Below are 14,160 nucleotides of genomic sequence, written 5' to 3' on the forward strand. Positions count from 1 at the left end.
TGTCGGAAACACAGAATCTCAGTCTCCAGCTAGACCTACAGAATTATAATCTGCATTTTAACAAATTCTTCAGGTAACTAATATCACATTAAAGTTTGAGCAGCAGTAGGCTAAATTATGCAATGGGTGGAATAACCCTAAAATCTTCTTGTCTTAAAAACAACAGGCCCTGGCTGGTGTAGCTCAGTGGATTGAGTGCGGGCCTGCGAACTACACGATCGCGGTTCGATTCCCAGTCAGGGCACATGCCTGGGTTGCGGGCCAGTTCCCAGCAGGGGACTCACAGGAGGCAACCATACACTGATATTTCTCTCCTTCTCTCCTTCCCTTCCCCTCTAAAGATAAATAAATAATATTAAAAAAATTAAAATAAAAAATGGGTGAATTTAAAAAACAACAACAAAGATTTATTTCTTGAGCGTACTAAAGGTCCATCTGGAATGAGGTAGGTGGCGAGTAGGGGTCTCTGCTCATCATCTTCAATGGGCTGATGGAGTCTCCACCATGTGAACATCAACACTCATGTGACAAGGGAAGTTATTGTGTGGCTCTCATGTTTGTCTTATGTTTCCTTGGCAAATCCTGTGACCATGCCTATCTTCAAGGAGGTGGGAAGAATAATCCTACCACATACCTGGAAGGAGGGGAATCATAATTCTGGCAAAGCTAAAAGACTCTCGAGGTAGGGAGGCGTTTCACAGAGTTATTACAATATAGATGTAAAGTGATCAGATACTGGAAAAGTATATCAGTTGGAAGGAAAAGGAGAGCATGAAAAAAGGAACATTTCAGAACAATTATTCTGAAGTAGTCAAAAAAGGTTCTCAGCTTTAGAGTCTGATTTAGTAGACAAATTGGGAAGACTTTTGTAGAAAAGGAAAATTTTTGGAGGAATTGGTTGGGGTGGGAGTGGAAAGACTGAGATTGGAATGGACATGCTGAGTCAGAAATTAAGGTGGATATTCACCTCTGCCTAGCTTTCCAACCTCGTCTTGTATCACTTCCCCCCACTCACCAAGCTCCAGCTATGTTGGCCTTCTTTCTGTACTTTCACACACCAGCCTGTTCTCACCTTAGGGTTGTTGTATCTACTGATTCTTCTGAAATGCTCTCTTCTGGGTCCATCATGAGCTCCTACCGGTCACTAAGAACTTGATACTAAATGTCATCACCTCAGAAAAACCCTTCCTAGTCATACGAATGTAGCCCACCAGTCACATTTTATCACACCTACCTATTTCAGTTATGGGCTTAGTCCCTGCTATTTTTATTTGCCTATCTCCTTCCCTCCATTAAAAAATAAGACCCACAACCCCACCTGTCTCCGTCATGGAGCGGCCGTGGGTGTATCTCCTCTGAGAATGAGCTCACGGCTGGTCCCTGCCATTCTTGAAAATGCGCTGAGGCCCTCAAGGGGTTGCTGCTCAGGTTTCCATCAGGCCACAAGAGCAGGGCAGCCATCTCTCCAGAGGCTTGCTTGTGCCACCTATGGCTACTACCAGCACTGTTTGTTCCACTTCCAGTGACGGTTCCTGTGTAGGTGCTAGTGCCCTGGGAAGCCATTCTCCACCACCCCGATACCACCCCAGGCCACTGGTGGGCAAGCTTCCTTTTGGGGAAGTCCACTTTCCTGTTCATGGCCAGTGCTAGAGTGCCCAGTAGCACTTAGCAGCAGCGTGATCACCTGTGATCTGCCTCAGGAAGCCACTAGGAAGCAGCCTGGCAGGGAGCACAGCAAAGCCAATGCGGGGACCCCATCCTGAGTGGCCTCCACCAGCCACCAGACTTCCAAAGGCCCTAGGCTCTTTTCAGCCCTTCCCTCTTCCAATCCCCCTTTCCCCTTCTCCCAACCCCACCACATGCCATACACTAAGCAGGCTGCCACAAGCAGAAACAGTTGGGTTCTTTTATATCAAAATGACAAAACACAAAAAAGGAAGTTGAGAGAGCCCCACTCTTTACTATCCAACCACACACAGTCTTCCCAACAACCCATAACCTTGTGCCTTGCATCAAGTGGAAAATAAATGACAAGCAACCAGCCAAGAAAAAAACCCCTCCATGACAGCATGGAGTCTATCCTGTACTACCAGCTTCAAGTCGTGTCAGGCACAAAGTTAGTACTCAGTAAATACTAACTGAATGTTCACGTGGAAATTTCAGTTAAAAAGTATGCAATAAAAGAAATACACATAGGGGCGTAATGAAGAAAACAGATTTGGAATAGTAAAACTCTCTAAGGTATTAAAGATGAACAAGGAGCATTAAACCTTTAGGAATGCTCCCCCTCAGTGGGTAGAGAGGTATAGGTGACTGAGATGTCTGACAGGTAGGACAGAGTGGTTCCTGATGCTAGGAAAAAGTTTCAGTGAGGGATGGGTCAACAGGGGTCAAGTGTTATCTCTTTATCAAGAAAGATGGGAATAAGGAAAAAGACCATCAGATTTGGAAAGGTCATTTGGGGGCACTGAGGAAAGGTATAACAATGTAGGGCTTTAGAAGAAAAAGGACATAGCGGGTATAAATCATTCATAGTTGAATAAAGAGAATTAGTATTCTAGTAAGACGAGTGAGTTTCATTTTGAGACCTATTCATTTCCAAGGGAAATGAACTAGAGAAGAGGTAAGAACTAGAGAAGAGGTAATGAAACATGCTCTGGAGGAGGGTTTCTTAACCTGAGATTAAGAGAGCCTTAAGGGTTCACAAGTCACTTTCAGAGACTCTGCAAACTCAGAAATCACATGCGAAATTTTGTGCGTGCATAGCAGGTGGGAAGTGGTGGGGAGACAAGGATTTGTAGCTTCATTCTTTCCCAAAAGGTCGAGACTCCCAAAGGTTAATAACCACTGCTGAAGAGGAAGAGAATGGATGAGTTTTTTTTAAAAAAAATTAGAAACAAAACAAAAACCTAGAGGTCCAGAGAAGGGTTAAGGTTTAGAGAAAAATAAAAACCTCTTATTTATATAAGAAAAAGCTATAATCAAAATGAAAAGTTCACAATTGCATCACCATCATAGTAAAATTAGGTGGTGAAGACAGCGGGGAGCAGTGTGGAGGCTTGCGCAAACACGCTCAGTGAATGGATGCCGGGAAGATCCGAGCGGGGAAAGTGCCTGCGTTACTTAACCGAGCCTGCAGAGCTCCTCTGCACTGTGTCAGCTCAGGAGGTGTTACTCAAAACTGGGAATTTGGGGCATTGTTCTTTAACCAGTGAGCGCTTCTCTGACTCCAGCACAACCATCAGGGAGGGAGCGGTCTTTTAAAGACCATCACCACCTGGAGATGGAGTTTCCATCAGACCGTCAGGTCAGGGACCAGCTGTACTTCCGAGCTTCCTCATAGTGTCGGTACTTTCCTCGCTGTTTGAGCAGCTCCTTCCAGTATGGCCTTTCCGCCTGCTGACATCTCAGAATCACACTGCCCGATTTCGACATCTCCCTTCCCTGCCTCCAGCTTTCCGCCGGACGCAGGACCTATTGATAGCGGACACCCGGGGAACTCATTCATTCAACTGCGGAGCTTACTGGGCAACTTTGGACGCAAGCTCAGTGCGGAGCACTGGGATCTAAAGACTACCGGGCCCTCAGGAGTCAGTTCGCGCGCGGCCGGGGGGGGGGGGGGGGGGGGGGGGGGGCGGGGAATAGTGGGGGCAACACTCCAGAACCGACCGGAGTCAAAAGGGCCGCTGCCCCCATGTCGCAACAGGTTCCGGAACAGGTCTGCGGGCCATGCCACTGGAAGCTCGGCTCAGGCTGGCTCCACCTCACACTAGCCTGAGATCCCGCGGGAACAGAGCTCCGGGTCTGGAGACCCGCGCGTCTCGGGTTTGGGGCGGGCGCTCGAGTGTGGGTCCTAAGGGTAGCAATCAGCAGTTCGACCTTGGGGCCTGGCACCGCTCCCCAAGGCGACCCGACGCGTAGCACCGAGAGCTCCACAGGCGCCACTCCGAGGCCCAAATCCAGCCTCTATCTCGCCGCGGCGCTTCGCTCTCTTTTCTGTAGCCAATAGGATCCCGACGTGGCCGCGGTCGCATATCAAGGGTGGTTGAGCCTATCAAAGTTCAGCCTTAAGTTTTACAGGTCGGGCCAATCAGTGGCCAATAAACAAGAAGCTTCCAAGATCAAAGGGGAAGGGGTGGGATCTCAGTGGTAGCAGCGCCGCGGGGCGGAAGAATGACAGACAGCTTCACTAATACCGTAGACACAATTTTTTACGTAACCAAGGGGGCTGGGCTAGCTTGGCGGTGGCACCAATGGCTGGCTGGGGGGCGTGTACGCGGGGGCCCAGCGGGAGCAGGAGGCCCGGGGCTCTCTGGGCCGTGCCTCAGGCAGACGCAACGGGGCCGGGGGGCGGCGGCGGCAGCGGCGGCGAGGGTGGGCGCCGCAGCTGGCCCGGGTGGATGGAGTTAGAGGGTCGGGGTGCTGGCGGTGTGGCGGGGGGACCGGCGGCTGGGCCGGGGCGGAGCCCCGGGGAGTCGGCGCTACTGGACGGGTGGCTGCAGCGGGGCGTGGGCCGGGGGGCCGGCGGCGGGGAGGCCGGGGCCTGCAGGCCCCCAGTACGACAGGATCCGGACTCCGGCCCTGACTACGAGGCACTGCCGGCTGGAGCCACTGTCACCACGCACATGGTGGCAGGCGCCGTGGCGGGGATTCTGGAGCACTGCGTGATGTACCCCATCGACTGCGTCAAGGTGAGACTTGGACCGGCTCCGAACCCGACCTGGGGCTGACCCGATCCCTGGGTCCAGTCCGGAGCCAGGATCCCGGCCGAGAGCCGTAGCCGACATGAGTTCCTTCCTGGCTCCTGCCATCACCACACAATTCGACCGATACTCCATGCAAGCAAGGTCCCGGCAGGGAGTTGATCCCAGTCGGGAACCAGGACCCATTTGTAACCGTCAGTGAGATCTGAATCGGGACTCTGGAACGAAAATCTGTCAGCCCAAGCCCTGGATCTCAGCTGGGACTAAACAGGAGTAGGGTGGGATGGGATGAGAACAGGTAAGTGCTACTAACTTGATTAAGATGAAGCCAACTGGCATGAATCAGACCTCAGGGGCTTGAGATGTCCTCTGGGCGAGTGCTTTTACAAGCTCCTTGCTGTGTCTTCCCTTAAAAGTGACGGGACAGGAACCAGAATCTGTGCTCTCTCAGATAAAAGATTTACTTAATAAACAAACCCATGAGTGATTGGAAATCATTGTGCAGTTGTAATTCAGAGAACCAGACTGGGAAATAACATGGGAAAGATTTGTTCAGGAAAAGGTTTCAGTTTCTCTTAATTATGACACCCCACCTATTTCCTGAACATGAAATTTGAGCTGGGATTAGGATTGCTCCCTGGGATATGTAGGGAGCACATCAGTTCCTAACCAACAGATGGAACTGATAGCGTATTTCTCTTCAGCCATCTGAAGTTGACAAAAAGGAAAAAGTTGCCTGGAAGGGAAGCATTATGATCAGAAAGTGGATGTAAGTGTGAAGATGAAATGGGCTCAACGTGAGGGCATGATTCCGGTGAAGGTACATGTATCTAGTAAGTAATTGCATCCACGGCCAGGCAGGCTGATTAGTGGGTGCAGAAGTCAGGTGCTTCTGAAGAAAGCTGGGTGAAGAGAGGAACAGATTATTCCTGACAGTTCTTATTGTTGTGCACTAGCTAAGGTACCAACCACTAAAAAAAAGTAAGAACTAAACTGAGAAGTAAACTCGAGGGGACTCTTGGAATAAATATAATGACAGAGACTCATGGCGCTTTTACATGTTAAGGATATAGTTAAACAATATCCGGTCAGCTCCGTGATGCATGTTTTTCCCCTCAAATTCGGGAAATGTTATATATTCAAAAAAAGGAGACTATCAACTTGGGAAATGCAAAGTCTGTCTCTTCTGCTTTTCCCTGGTTCCAGTACCATCTCATGTTTTCACTGGTAATGTGGATGAGGAAATGGGGGAAGGGCTCATTAAGCTTTGCGGATGACATTTGAGTTGGCAGGAGTACATTGCAAGGTAACTCCTAAAAAGGGCCATATGCTTTGAAAGGGTGGTAAATGCCCCCTTGGCTAAAGTGGACATTAGAATTTTAAATGCCCTCATCAACTGGGGGGAATAGAAATAAACAGTAAAATCCATCAGAGAGAAGTAAGAAGATGGTTAATGTTCTAACAATACTGAAATGTAAAGTGGGTAACTACACGTGAAAAAGATTCAGACGTTTATGTAATAGGGTCTAGGTTGAATGCCTGAATTGTTAATGCTAAATATCCAAAAGTTAATATGATCTAACTGCAAAATAAAGTCACTATACTTAGACTGTGAGTGAAGAGCAGGGTGGAGGGTGCTATATTTCAGGATAGGTATCAAATGAAAAGTAGATCAGGAACACAATGACTTGAGAAATATAATGGAACTGACTTAGAAATATACCTACAACTTATCCCTCTAAGTGTGCCTCATTACCTTGGGAGACTGTTTCCTTACTCCATGTATTTACATAGTGCTATTGTTGCTGTAAATATTTTACAAAGTACTCTGTTAGGAATGCCTCTAGAATATTTGGGTACATACACTTAATGGGACAAATCTTTGTCCTGTGACAAGACGGAACTGATTTTTTAATACCTGACACCATTCAGAATCAGGGTCAAAGATAAGGTGGGACCAAAAAGCAAAGAGACTGATTAACTCCCGAGGCTGATAAATCCACTCAGGGAACCATCTCTGAGGAAGAGTTCCAGAAATGTTTTGCATGACCACAGCATTGCTGTGAGTCCCTTCTAGCTTTCCAAGTTAACTATAGTGTTTTTGAAGAACAGTTTTTACTAATTTACATAAGCTTTGGAATTTTTAAAAACTTACTTATGCCTCAACACCCTACATTAAAGAAACAACTTTTTGATTTGGAGGAAAAAATGCTCAGGTGTCTTTAAAAAAAAAAAGCTATTTTAGAAGAATCATTTTCATGTGCCATTAATGCTGGGGTTTAAATGACAAGGGAAGAACTAGGTGACACCAGTAGGATTTAATGTTAGTAAGTATGTTGTGCCGACATGAGAGTAAAATTCAGATCTCTTCCTTCAGGGAAGTCTCTCAGTTAACTTGTCCCTGGGCGGCTCTCTTCCTCTTTTCATAAATGAGTGGTAGCGAGGAAGAGCAGCCCAACTGTCCCCTAAGACTAGAGGCAAGTGTCTGTGTTGGAGCCTCTAGGGCAATCCCAGTGTTAGCAAATAAAAACTGACGTTGGTTCTCAGCTTGCAAGCCTGTGTACCCCCAGCCACTTACCAGGGTCGGGTTGACTTAAAATGCCCTTGGGAGGGACCATGGGAAGTCAGCATAGCCTCGCTATTTCCATGGTCATAGGGCGATTTGAGAACCCAAATAAATCCCAGTTTTTCTTTTCTGGGCCTTGGAGGCAAGCACCGGACTTTATCTATAGAGATAAACATTCTCTGCAACTCAAAGCAGTCGGAACTTTTTCCCAAATCATCTGGTGAAGTACCCACCTGTCAACCAAGGTGCTGTTTTTTGGCTCTGTAGTGGTGGAGCAAATAATCTACTCCCAGAATAAGTTAACCAGGGGACTTTTTTGCAAATTCTAGATGGAAATGGCTACCTATACACATTTGATGAAAGGTTATGAAATGGAAATGTTGGCTTATTTGATTTTCTTACAGCTGGCAATAAATATTCAGTAAATTGCAGTTGTTCTTATTTGCCCCACACCCTCACATGCCTTACATTTATTTATTCATTTAATCCTAGAAACAACTTCATGAAATAGACAACATTTTTAATATTTTACAGATGAAGGAGGCAAATTAAGTAACTTGTCCAAGGTCACATAGTTACGTGGCAGAGTCATGATTTGAACCCAGCCTGACTCCCAAGCCTTCCATTCAGCCTCCCCAAAACATTCCCACAACCAAGCAAGGCACAGAACCTCACCATAGTGTTCATTACTAAACATGACCTTCGGATTCATAGTTGGACATATAATTCAACCACAAATTTTGAAATGAAAACAAAAAATACTACATTAAACCTGATCTATTAGTGGTTAAAGACTAGTTAGTTGCCCATACACATTTGTGAAATGACTCATACAAGAGACAATGCTGCCGTGGTCTGTAAATTCCAAGATATGAACTAGAATTTCTGAGAATTGTATTTGAATACTATAAAAAGCCTTTTGTTTCTAGCACCTTATAAATTACCAATGGCTTTTACATGCCTTAACCCCTTGAACCCTCACAGCTGCCCCATGAGCCAGCCATTCTAAGCCTTATGCCATCGATGTGAACGTTGAAGCTCAGAGAGATTGACGCCCCAGGACCACACACCTAGCCAAGCTTGGGCTTAAACTCAGGCTTTCTGACTCAAAGGTGTCTTACCAAACCACTTATCTCCCTACTTGTTCATTTGGCTTTTCTTCAAAGCCCGTATTTTTATATTGAAGGCTATTAATCCTTAGATTTCATCTTTTCCAAAATACAGATTTATTGGCCCACACATATGGGGAGCCACATTTTTATATTTGGCAGAGCTTATGCCTGGGTCCTTTCTATCAGGGTTTATTCTCAGTGAGTTAGATTTAGATGTATGTGCAATGTTCAGAGTAACTTACCTAGTCCAGGCTTCTCTTGCGGGTGCAGGGTTTCAGGCCTCCGAGGCCAGACCTTTCAAGACTGGTTAGCTAAATATACTATTGACTCCAGCAAAGCAGTGACCCTGGCCTGGTAGCTCGGTGTGTTAGAGCGTCATCCTCATCTGCCAAAGCAATGTAATTTCCGGACACTGTCCCTGTGCAAGATCAGTTTCGAACAAACTTACAGAAACAAGTCATTATTAAGCTACGAGGCCCAATTTATCTATTAGTAGCCATAGCCAACAAAGATGCAGTCTCTTTAAATAACTCACCTGATGGATTTTATGCCTCCTGGGTGATGTGAAAGATCAGTAAGCACACTTTTATTGGATATTTATGAGGGTGGTTTTTTTCAGAGGTGTAAACAAACGTGTTACCCGTGTTAAGTGATACTGTTTATTTTTGATTGAACTTCCAGTAATCTTTCAAGCTTCCAATTCTTTGTTGGTAGCAGGCAGGAAAAAATATAGAGGAATGTGGATTGCTTACGTCTAACTAGAACCTGTTAATCTGGTTAGTTTCTGTTAATCCAGTTAGTTTTCTTTTCTCTCATGCTCTTGAGAAAAGGCATTACTCTGGGGTCCAGATGGCCAACAAGAAGGTTCAAGCTTTTAAATGCAGATTCAATCAGTGATTAGAGTGAAGCACAAATTTAAACTGTACTTGGATATTGGTCACCCCCTACTGGTCACTAAAGGCTGATTTGCTGCTTTTCGAACTGGTGCAGAACAGTTAAAATTAATTCATTCTTTCATTTATTCATTCAACAAACACATCTTGAGTGCCTACTGTGGTCCAGGCCCTGGATATTGATTTTATATTCTGTTAGTCCCATGCTACCACAGCCCGAAAGTGGATCAATAGACAAGAGATCTTCACTGGGAGACATACCCTCAGACACCCTCTGGGGTAGTGTCTTAAATAAGATTCACTTCCAAAATTTTAATAAAACTTAGTCAAGGAATATCATACCAAATGTCTACTGGAAGCATTTGAGATCTTGCACCCGGCATATGTTGTCACTTTGGCTCAAATAAAGTCATAAAAATTCTCTACAGTCTTGGACATTTCTTACATTGACAAACTCATATAAATGGAATCTACAGTATATACTCCTGTGTCTTACTTCATTTAACATTATGCCTGTGAGATTCATCCATGGTATTACATGTAACACAAGTATTGACCATAAACTTTCATTTTAATCTGTGAATCCTCTGGAGATTCTAAGGATTATATTTCACTGAGACTGGTTTTATTCACTGATGCCAATTTTGTCAATGTAGCCTAGAAATCTGGAAACCCCTTCCATTTTAGAGACTAGATCCACCTTCATAGTTTCAGGGTAAACTTTCTTCCCAGGAAATTAGAGCAGCATCTATTAGGAATGCTACTTTGGCCAAGACTATCTTACAGACCCAGCTGCCAATGCCAAACTCTGTGGAAAAGTCAGATTATCATCTCAGTTTTATCAAAGGATGAGCCATTATCGCCTCATTAGTCAGTGTAGTATTTGGTTAGGAAGCAGAGCCAGAATCAGCCTTCAGAAATGCATCAAGTGTGTGTAGACAATAAATACTTGACTTTAGAATCCATATGTAAAGAATTCTTAGTCCGAGTTATTAAGGGCACAAAAGAAACTCCTGAAACACAGGCTTCATATTTATTGCTGAAGCTATGAATCATTTTGGAGTTCAAAGACACTTACCAAGGGGTGATATTCTCAGGAAAATAATGGTATTCTGTTCTTAGGGACATAAATGACTAGAAAAAGAAAGGTCCAAGTCTTAGAAAGATGGCATATAGATTTGGAAGGAGGTAAAACTGGATGCCAGCCATCCCTCCTGCACACTGGCTTGATTCCACGAAGAAGGGTCTGCCCAGTGCCCACAGCCCGAGTGGTGAGGTTGAGTGAGAAATTGGCATCACTGACATTGCACTTCTCCTTTCTGTGATTTCAGACCCGAATGCAGAGCCTACAGCCCGACCCAGCCGCCCGCTATCGCAATGTGTTGGAGGCCCTCTGGAGGATTATAAGAACGGAGGGCCTGTGGAGGCCCATGCGGGGGCTGAATGTCACAGCAACAGGCGCAGGGCCTGCCCATGCCCTCTATTTTGCCTGCTACGAAAAGTTAAAAAAGACATTGAGTGATATAATCCATCCTGGGGGCAATAGCCATATTGCCAATGGTATTGAGCCTTCCTGTGCTGGTTCCCCCATTTTCCCAACTCTGGGCTTTGCTGTTGTCAATGCTTTGCAGTTTTAGCATGCTTCGGAGCTGAAGCTTTGGCTGGGGTAGGCCAGGTTTCAGGGTAGGGACTTCCAAACCTGATGGTCTCAAAAAACAGGCTGCTTCAACCCCACTCTTCCTTTGGGGCACCTCAGCAAAGGGTTATAATATCCGCCCTTAACTTACCTGCTTAACGATTTCATCTTCTCACTGGCATCAACTTCCAGCACCCTGGTAATGTGGAGGCACGTTGAACTAGCCCTGTTGTGTATTTCTTGAGAGCCAGCTGCTGTCCTGCTCCTCGGGACAGGATTGGAGGTGACCCGGCCACCCAAGGGAGACGCTAATGGAGCCCAGCTCTTTGCCTCACTTTTTCAGGACCCCAGCTGACTAGTGTTTGTCATTGAGGACGTGACAAGTCCTCCGAGTGAATGGGGATGGGGCCAAAGGACTTCCAAATGGAAAAAGAGGGAACAGAGGGTTGGAAGTTGTGTGGATGTAAAGGAGTGACTAGGAGCCTGGAGACTGAGGATTGTCTGAAAACCAAAGTGAGAGTAGAGGGTGAGAAATATGGTAGTTTGGACCTGAGGAAAAGTCTAGGTGGACAGATGTTAGGGTTTGGAGGCAGGCTGGGCAGCTGAGGGGCATCAGGATAGAAGGTGAGGTTCTGTGCAGATGTGGCCACCTGCCCCTGCTGTCCTCCCTCCAGTGAAGGCAGTGGGTGTGCAGGCATCCCTTGGCCAGTGTGTCTGCATGAACTGAATTAACTGATAAAGGCTGGACTCTGTGGCTCTTCCTGCTCATAGTATTGCAGATGTGCAATGCACTTTGGTGACCTTACTATGTTGTTGGGAACACATATCTTCATTTCTCAGAACAGGAGTTTAGGAGTAGTGGGTTCCCAAGTTTTGAGCTGGCTCTTAGCATCCCTCCGCTGTGGTTTAGCACAGCCACTTCCCTTCAGTGCAGGGCCTCAGTGAATGTTGCCCTCTCCAGGCCTTACATGTGGCAGTTGTTTTCTCCTTTGCAGGTGCAGCTGGGTGTGTAGCAACATTACTCCATGATGCAGCCATGAATCCAGCTGAAGGTAACGATTCCTCAACCTTTCCCTCTGTGGGTAGCTGCATCTCCCTGTCTGGGCTTTTCCTTTATTTCTGGTTTGCAGAAGAAAGCAGAGTTTCTGAGGCAAATCCTGCCGTGTTACCCTGTCTTACCACTAGATGGCGCTCCGCCCATGTCCAAATTTAGGAGGAGCCCCTTGGACAGATAGCATATTCACTGAGAATTTCATTCATCTTTGTGGCTTCCCTGGAAAAAATACGGCTCTACTTGGCTTGTTCCTGGACCTTCCTGGAAGTCCCCTTTGCAGTGGAATTGATCTTACCTGAAATATTAGCAGATTATTTCACTTCAAACAGATGAAGATGGATTTTAACATTGAAAATGCCACCTTGTTGGAATAAAGATAGTTGAAATAGGAATGAAAGGGTAAATTGTGGAGTTCAGTCCCTGCATTGCGGCTTGGATGCTGGCACTTTAGTTGGATAATGAGGTACTCAGACAAATAGGAAGGGATAGTGTGATTACCACGTTCCTTGACTTCCAGTGCTTTGCCTGTCTGGGCAAGGCCGTGGAGTGGAAAGGGCCCGCGCTACAGTGACATGCCACAGAGCTCTTACCACGTCATCCACTCGAGGGAGGAGGGGATGTTTGGAAATGAAAGCCACACTCTCCCGGGCTAAGAATTTTGTTTTCTTTTGGTAGCAGTCCTGTAACTGTCCTTACTCCCGTAAGAGTCGTGCCCTCTTAGTACCTGGGGGTTGGGATCGTTAGGGCTCTGTGTTCATTGTTATGTTCACTGCCACTGAGTCATTTCTTGTTTTGGAAGTTACAAAAAGTTAATATAATAATGATTCAGTCATAGGTACTTGTTTCAAGGAAACCCTTTATCTTATGTGATATTTAGTTCATTTTAAAGAAATCCAGTAGGGTTTCTACTAACTAAAGTGGGTCCATTATTTCTTGTCTTTTTACCAACCCTCTCTGATTCCCTTCTGTCAAAAAAGAGAAACCTGGACTTATCAGGCTGACAACTCACTCCCATTTTTTTCTGTCTCCATTCCATTGCTGACCCGCTGACTTGGGACTCTGAATCTGGACACTTGCTCATCGGTCGGTTGCTGTCCCCACGTCTCCCTTCTTGATGGCATCGGCAGTGGTCAAGCAAAGGATGCAGATGTACAACTCACCTTACCACCGGGTGACAGACTGTGTGCGGGCAGTGTGGCAAAATGAAGGCGCCGGGGCCTTCTACCGCAGCTACACCACCCAGCTGACCATGAACGTTCCCTTCCAAGCCATTCACTTCATGACCTACGAATTCCTGCAGGAGCACTTTAACCCCCAGAGACGGTACAACCCCAGCTCCCACGTCTTATCCGGAGCCTGTGCAGGAGCTGTAGCTGCGGCTGTCACAACCCCACTGGACGTTTGCAAAACACTGCTCAACACCCAGGAATCCCTGGCTTTGAACTCAAACTTCACAGGACATATTACAGGCATGGCCAGTGCCTTCAGGACGGTCTATCAAGTAGGCGGGCTGACCGCCTACTTCCGAGGGGTGCAAGCTAGAGTAATTTACCAGATCCCCTCCACAGCCATTGCATGGTCTGTGTATGAGTTCTTCAAATACCTAATCACTAAACGGCAAGAAGAGTGGAGGGCAGGCAAGTGAAGTAGCACCGAATGAAACCAGGGGTTCAGATGATAACTGCTGTGCCTCGCCCACTCCAGCCACGTTGTCTCTCCTGGCATGCTCTAGCCTGGAGTGGAGTTGGAAGGAAGGTAGAAGGCTCTCCCCAGGCTATTGGTGTTTCGGCTGACACCAGTTCCTGCCAAACCTCCGCTGCCACCACCTTCCCTTCCAGGCCCTAAGCAAATGCAGCAAAGCACACCACAGCACCTTTGACAACCTCTGTCCATCCTGGGCCTGATGACCTGCTCTAGACTGTTATAGAAGGAGAAGCAGCTCATTCCCCTGGTTCCTAATAAAAAGCCTTTAAATTAAATGGTTTCATTGGGTTTGTTTCGCCAAAGGGGAAGTGAAATGCTGTGGACTATTCTTGACTTTAAGCATAAATCAAGGGGCCCGAGGGGAAGGTCTACTGCATATGTCTGTGGTTTTTGTTTCTGCTGTTTTCATAGTGATTTAAAACACTGGGGCCCTACTCCCCCTGTTTTAGTACTTAGGCTCTAAGGACCCCCCCCCCCCCGCCATGGCAGCAA

The 14,160-nt window shown here is 46.4% G+C and overlaps 1 protein-coding gene across 2 annotated transcripts; it reads left to right on the forward strand.

The window, feature by feature from the left end:
- The first annotated feature begins 4,310 nt into the window (after nucleotides 1-4,310).
- On the forward strand, nucleotides 4,311-13,943 carry SLC25A28 (solute carrier family 25 member 28). 2 transcript variants are annotated; one of them, XM_037050769.1, is made up of 4 exons: nucleotides 4,311-4,691; nucleotides 10,606-10,834; nucleotides 11,906-11,962; nucleotides 13,092-13,943. In XM_037050769.1, exons 1-4 carry the CDS (start codon nucleotides 4,401-4,403, stop codon nucleotides 13,607-13,609), a joined length of 1,095 nt encoding a protein of 364 aa, XP_036906664.1. In that variant the 5' UTR covers nucleotides 4,311-4,400; the 3' UTR covers nucleotides 13,610-13,943. The 2 variants fall into 2 exon arrangements, with proteins under 2 accessions (XP_036906664.1, XP_036906665.1); XM_037050770.1 differs by lacking the exon at nucleotides 4,311-4,691 and adding an exon at nucleotides 4,700-5,001.
- The last annotated feature ends 217 nt before the right edge of the window (nucleotides 13,944-14,160 follow it).

This window comes from Sturnira hondurensis, unplaced genomic scaffold, assembly GCF_014824575.4.
Source record: "Sturnira hondurensis isolate 20B ecotype Veracruz unplaced genomic scaffold, ASM1482457v3 Scaffold0006849, whole genome shotgun sequence".
Lineage (NCBI taxonomy): Eukaryota > Metazoa > Chordata > Mammalia > Chiroptera > Phyllostomidae > Sturnira > Sturnira hondurensis.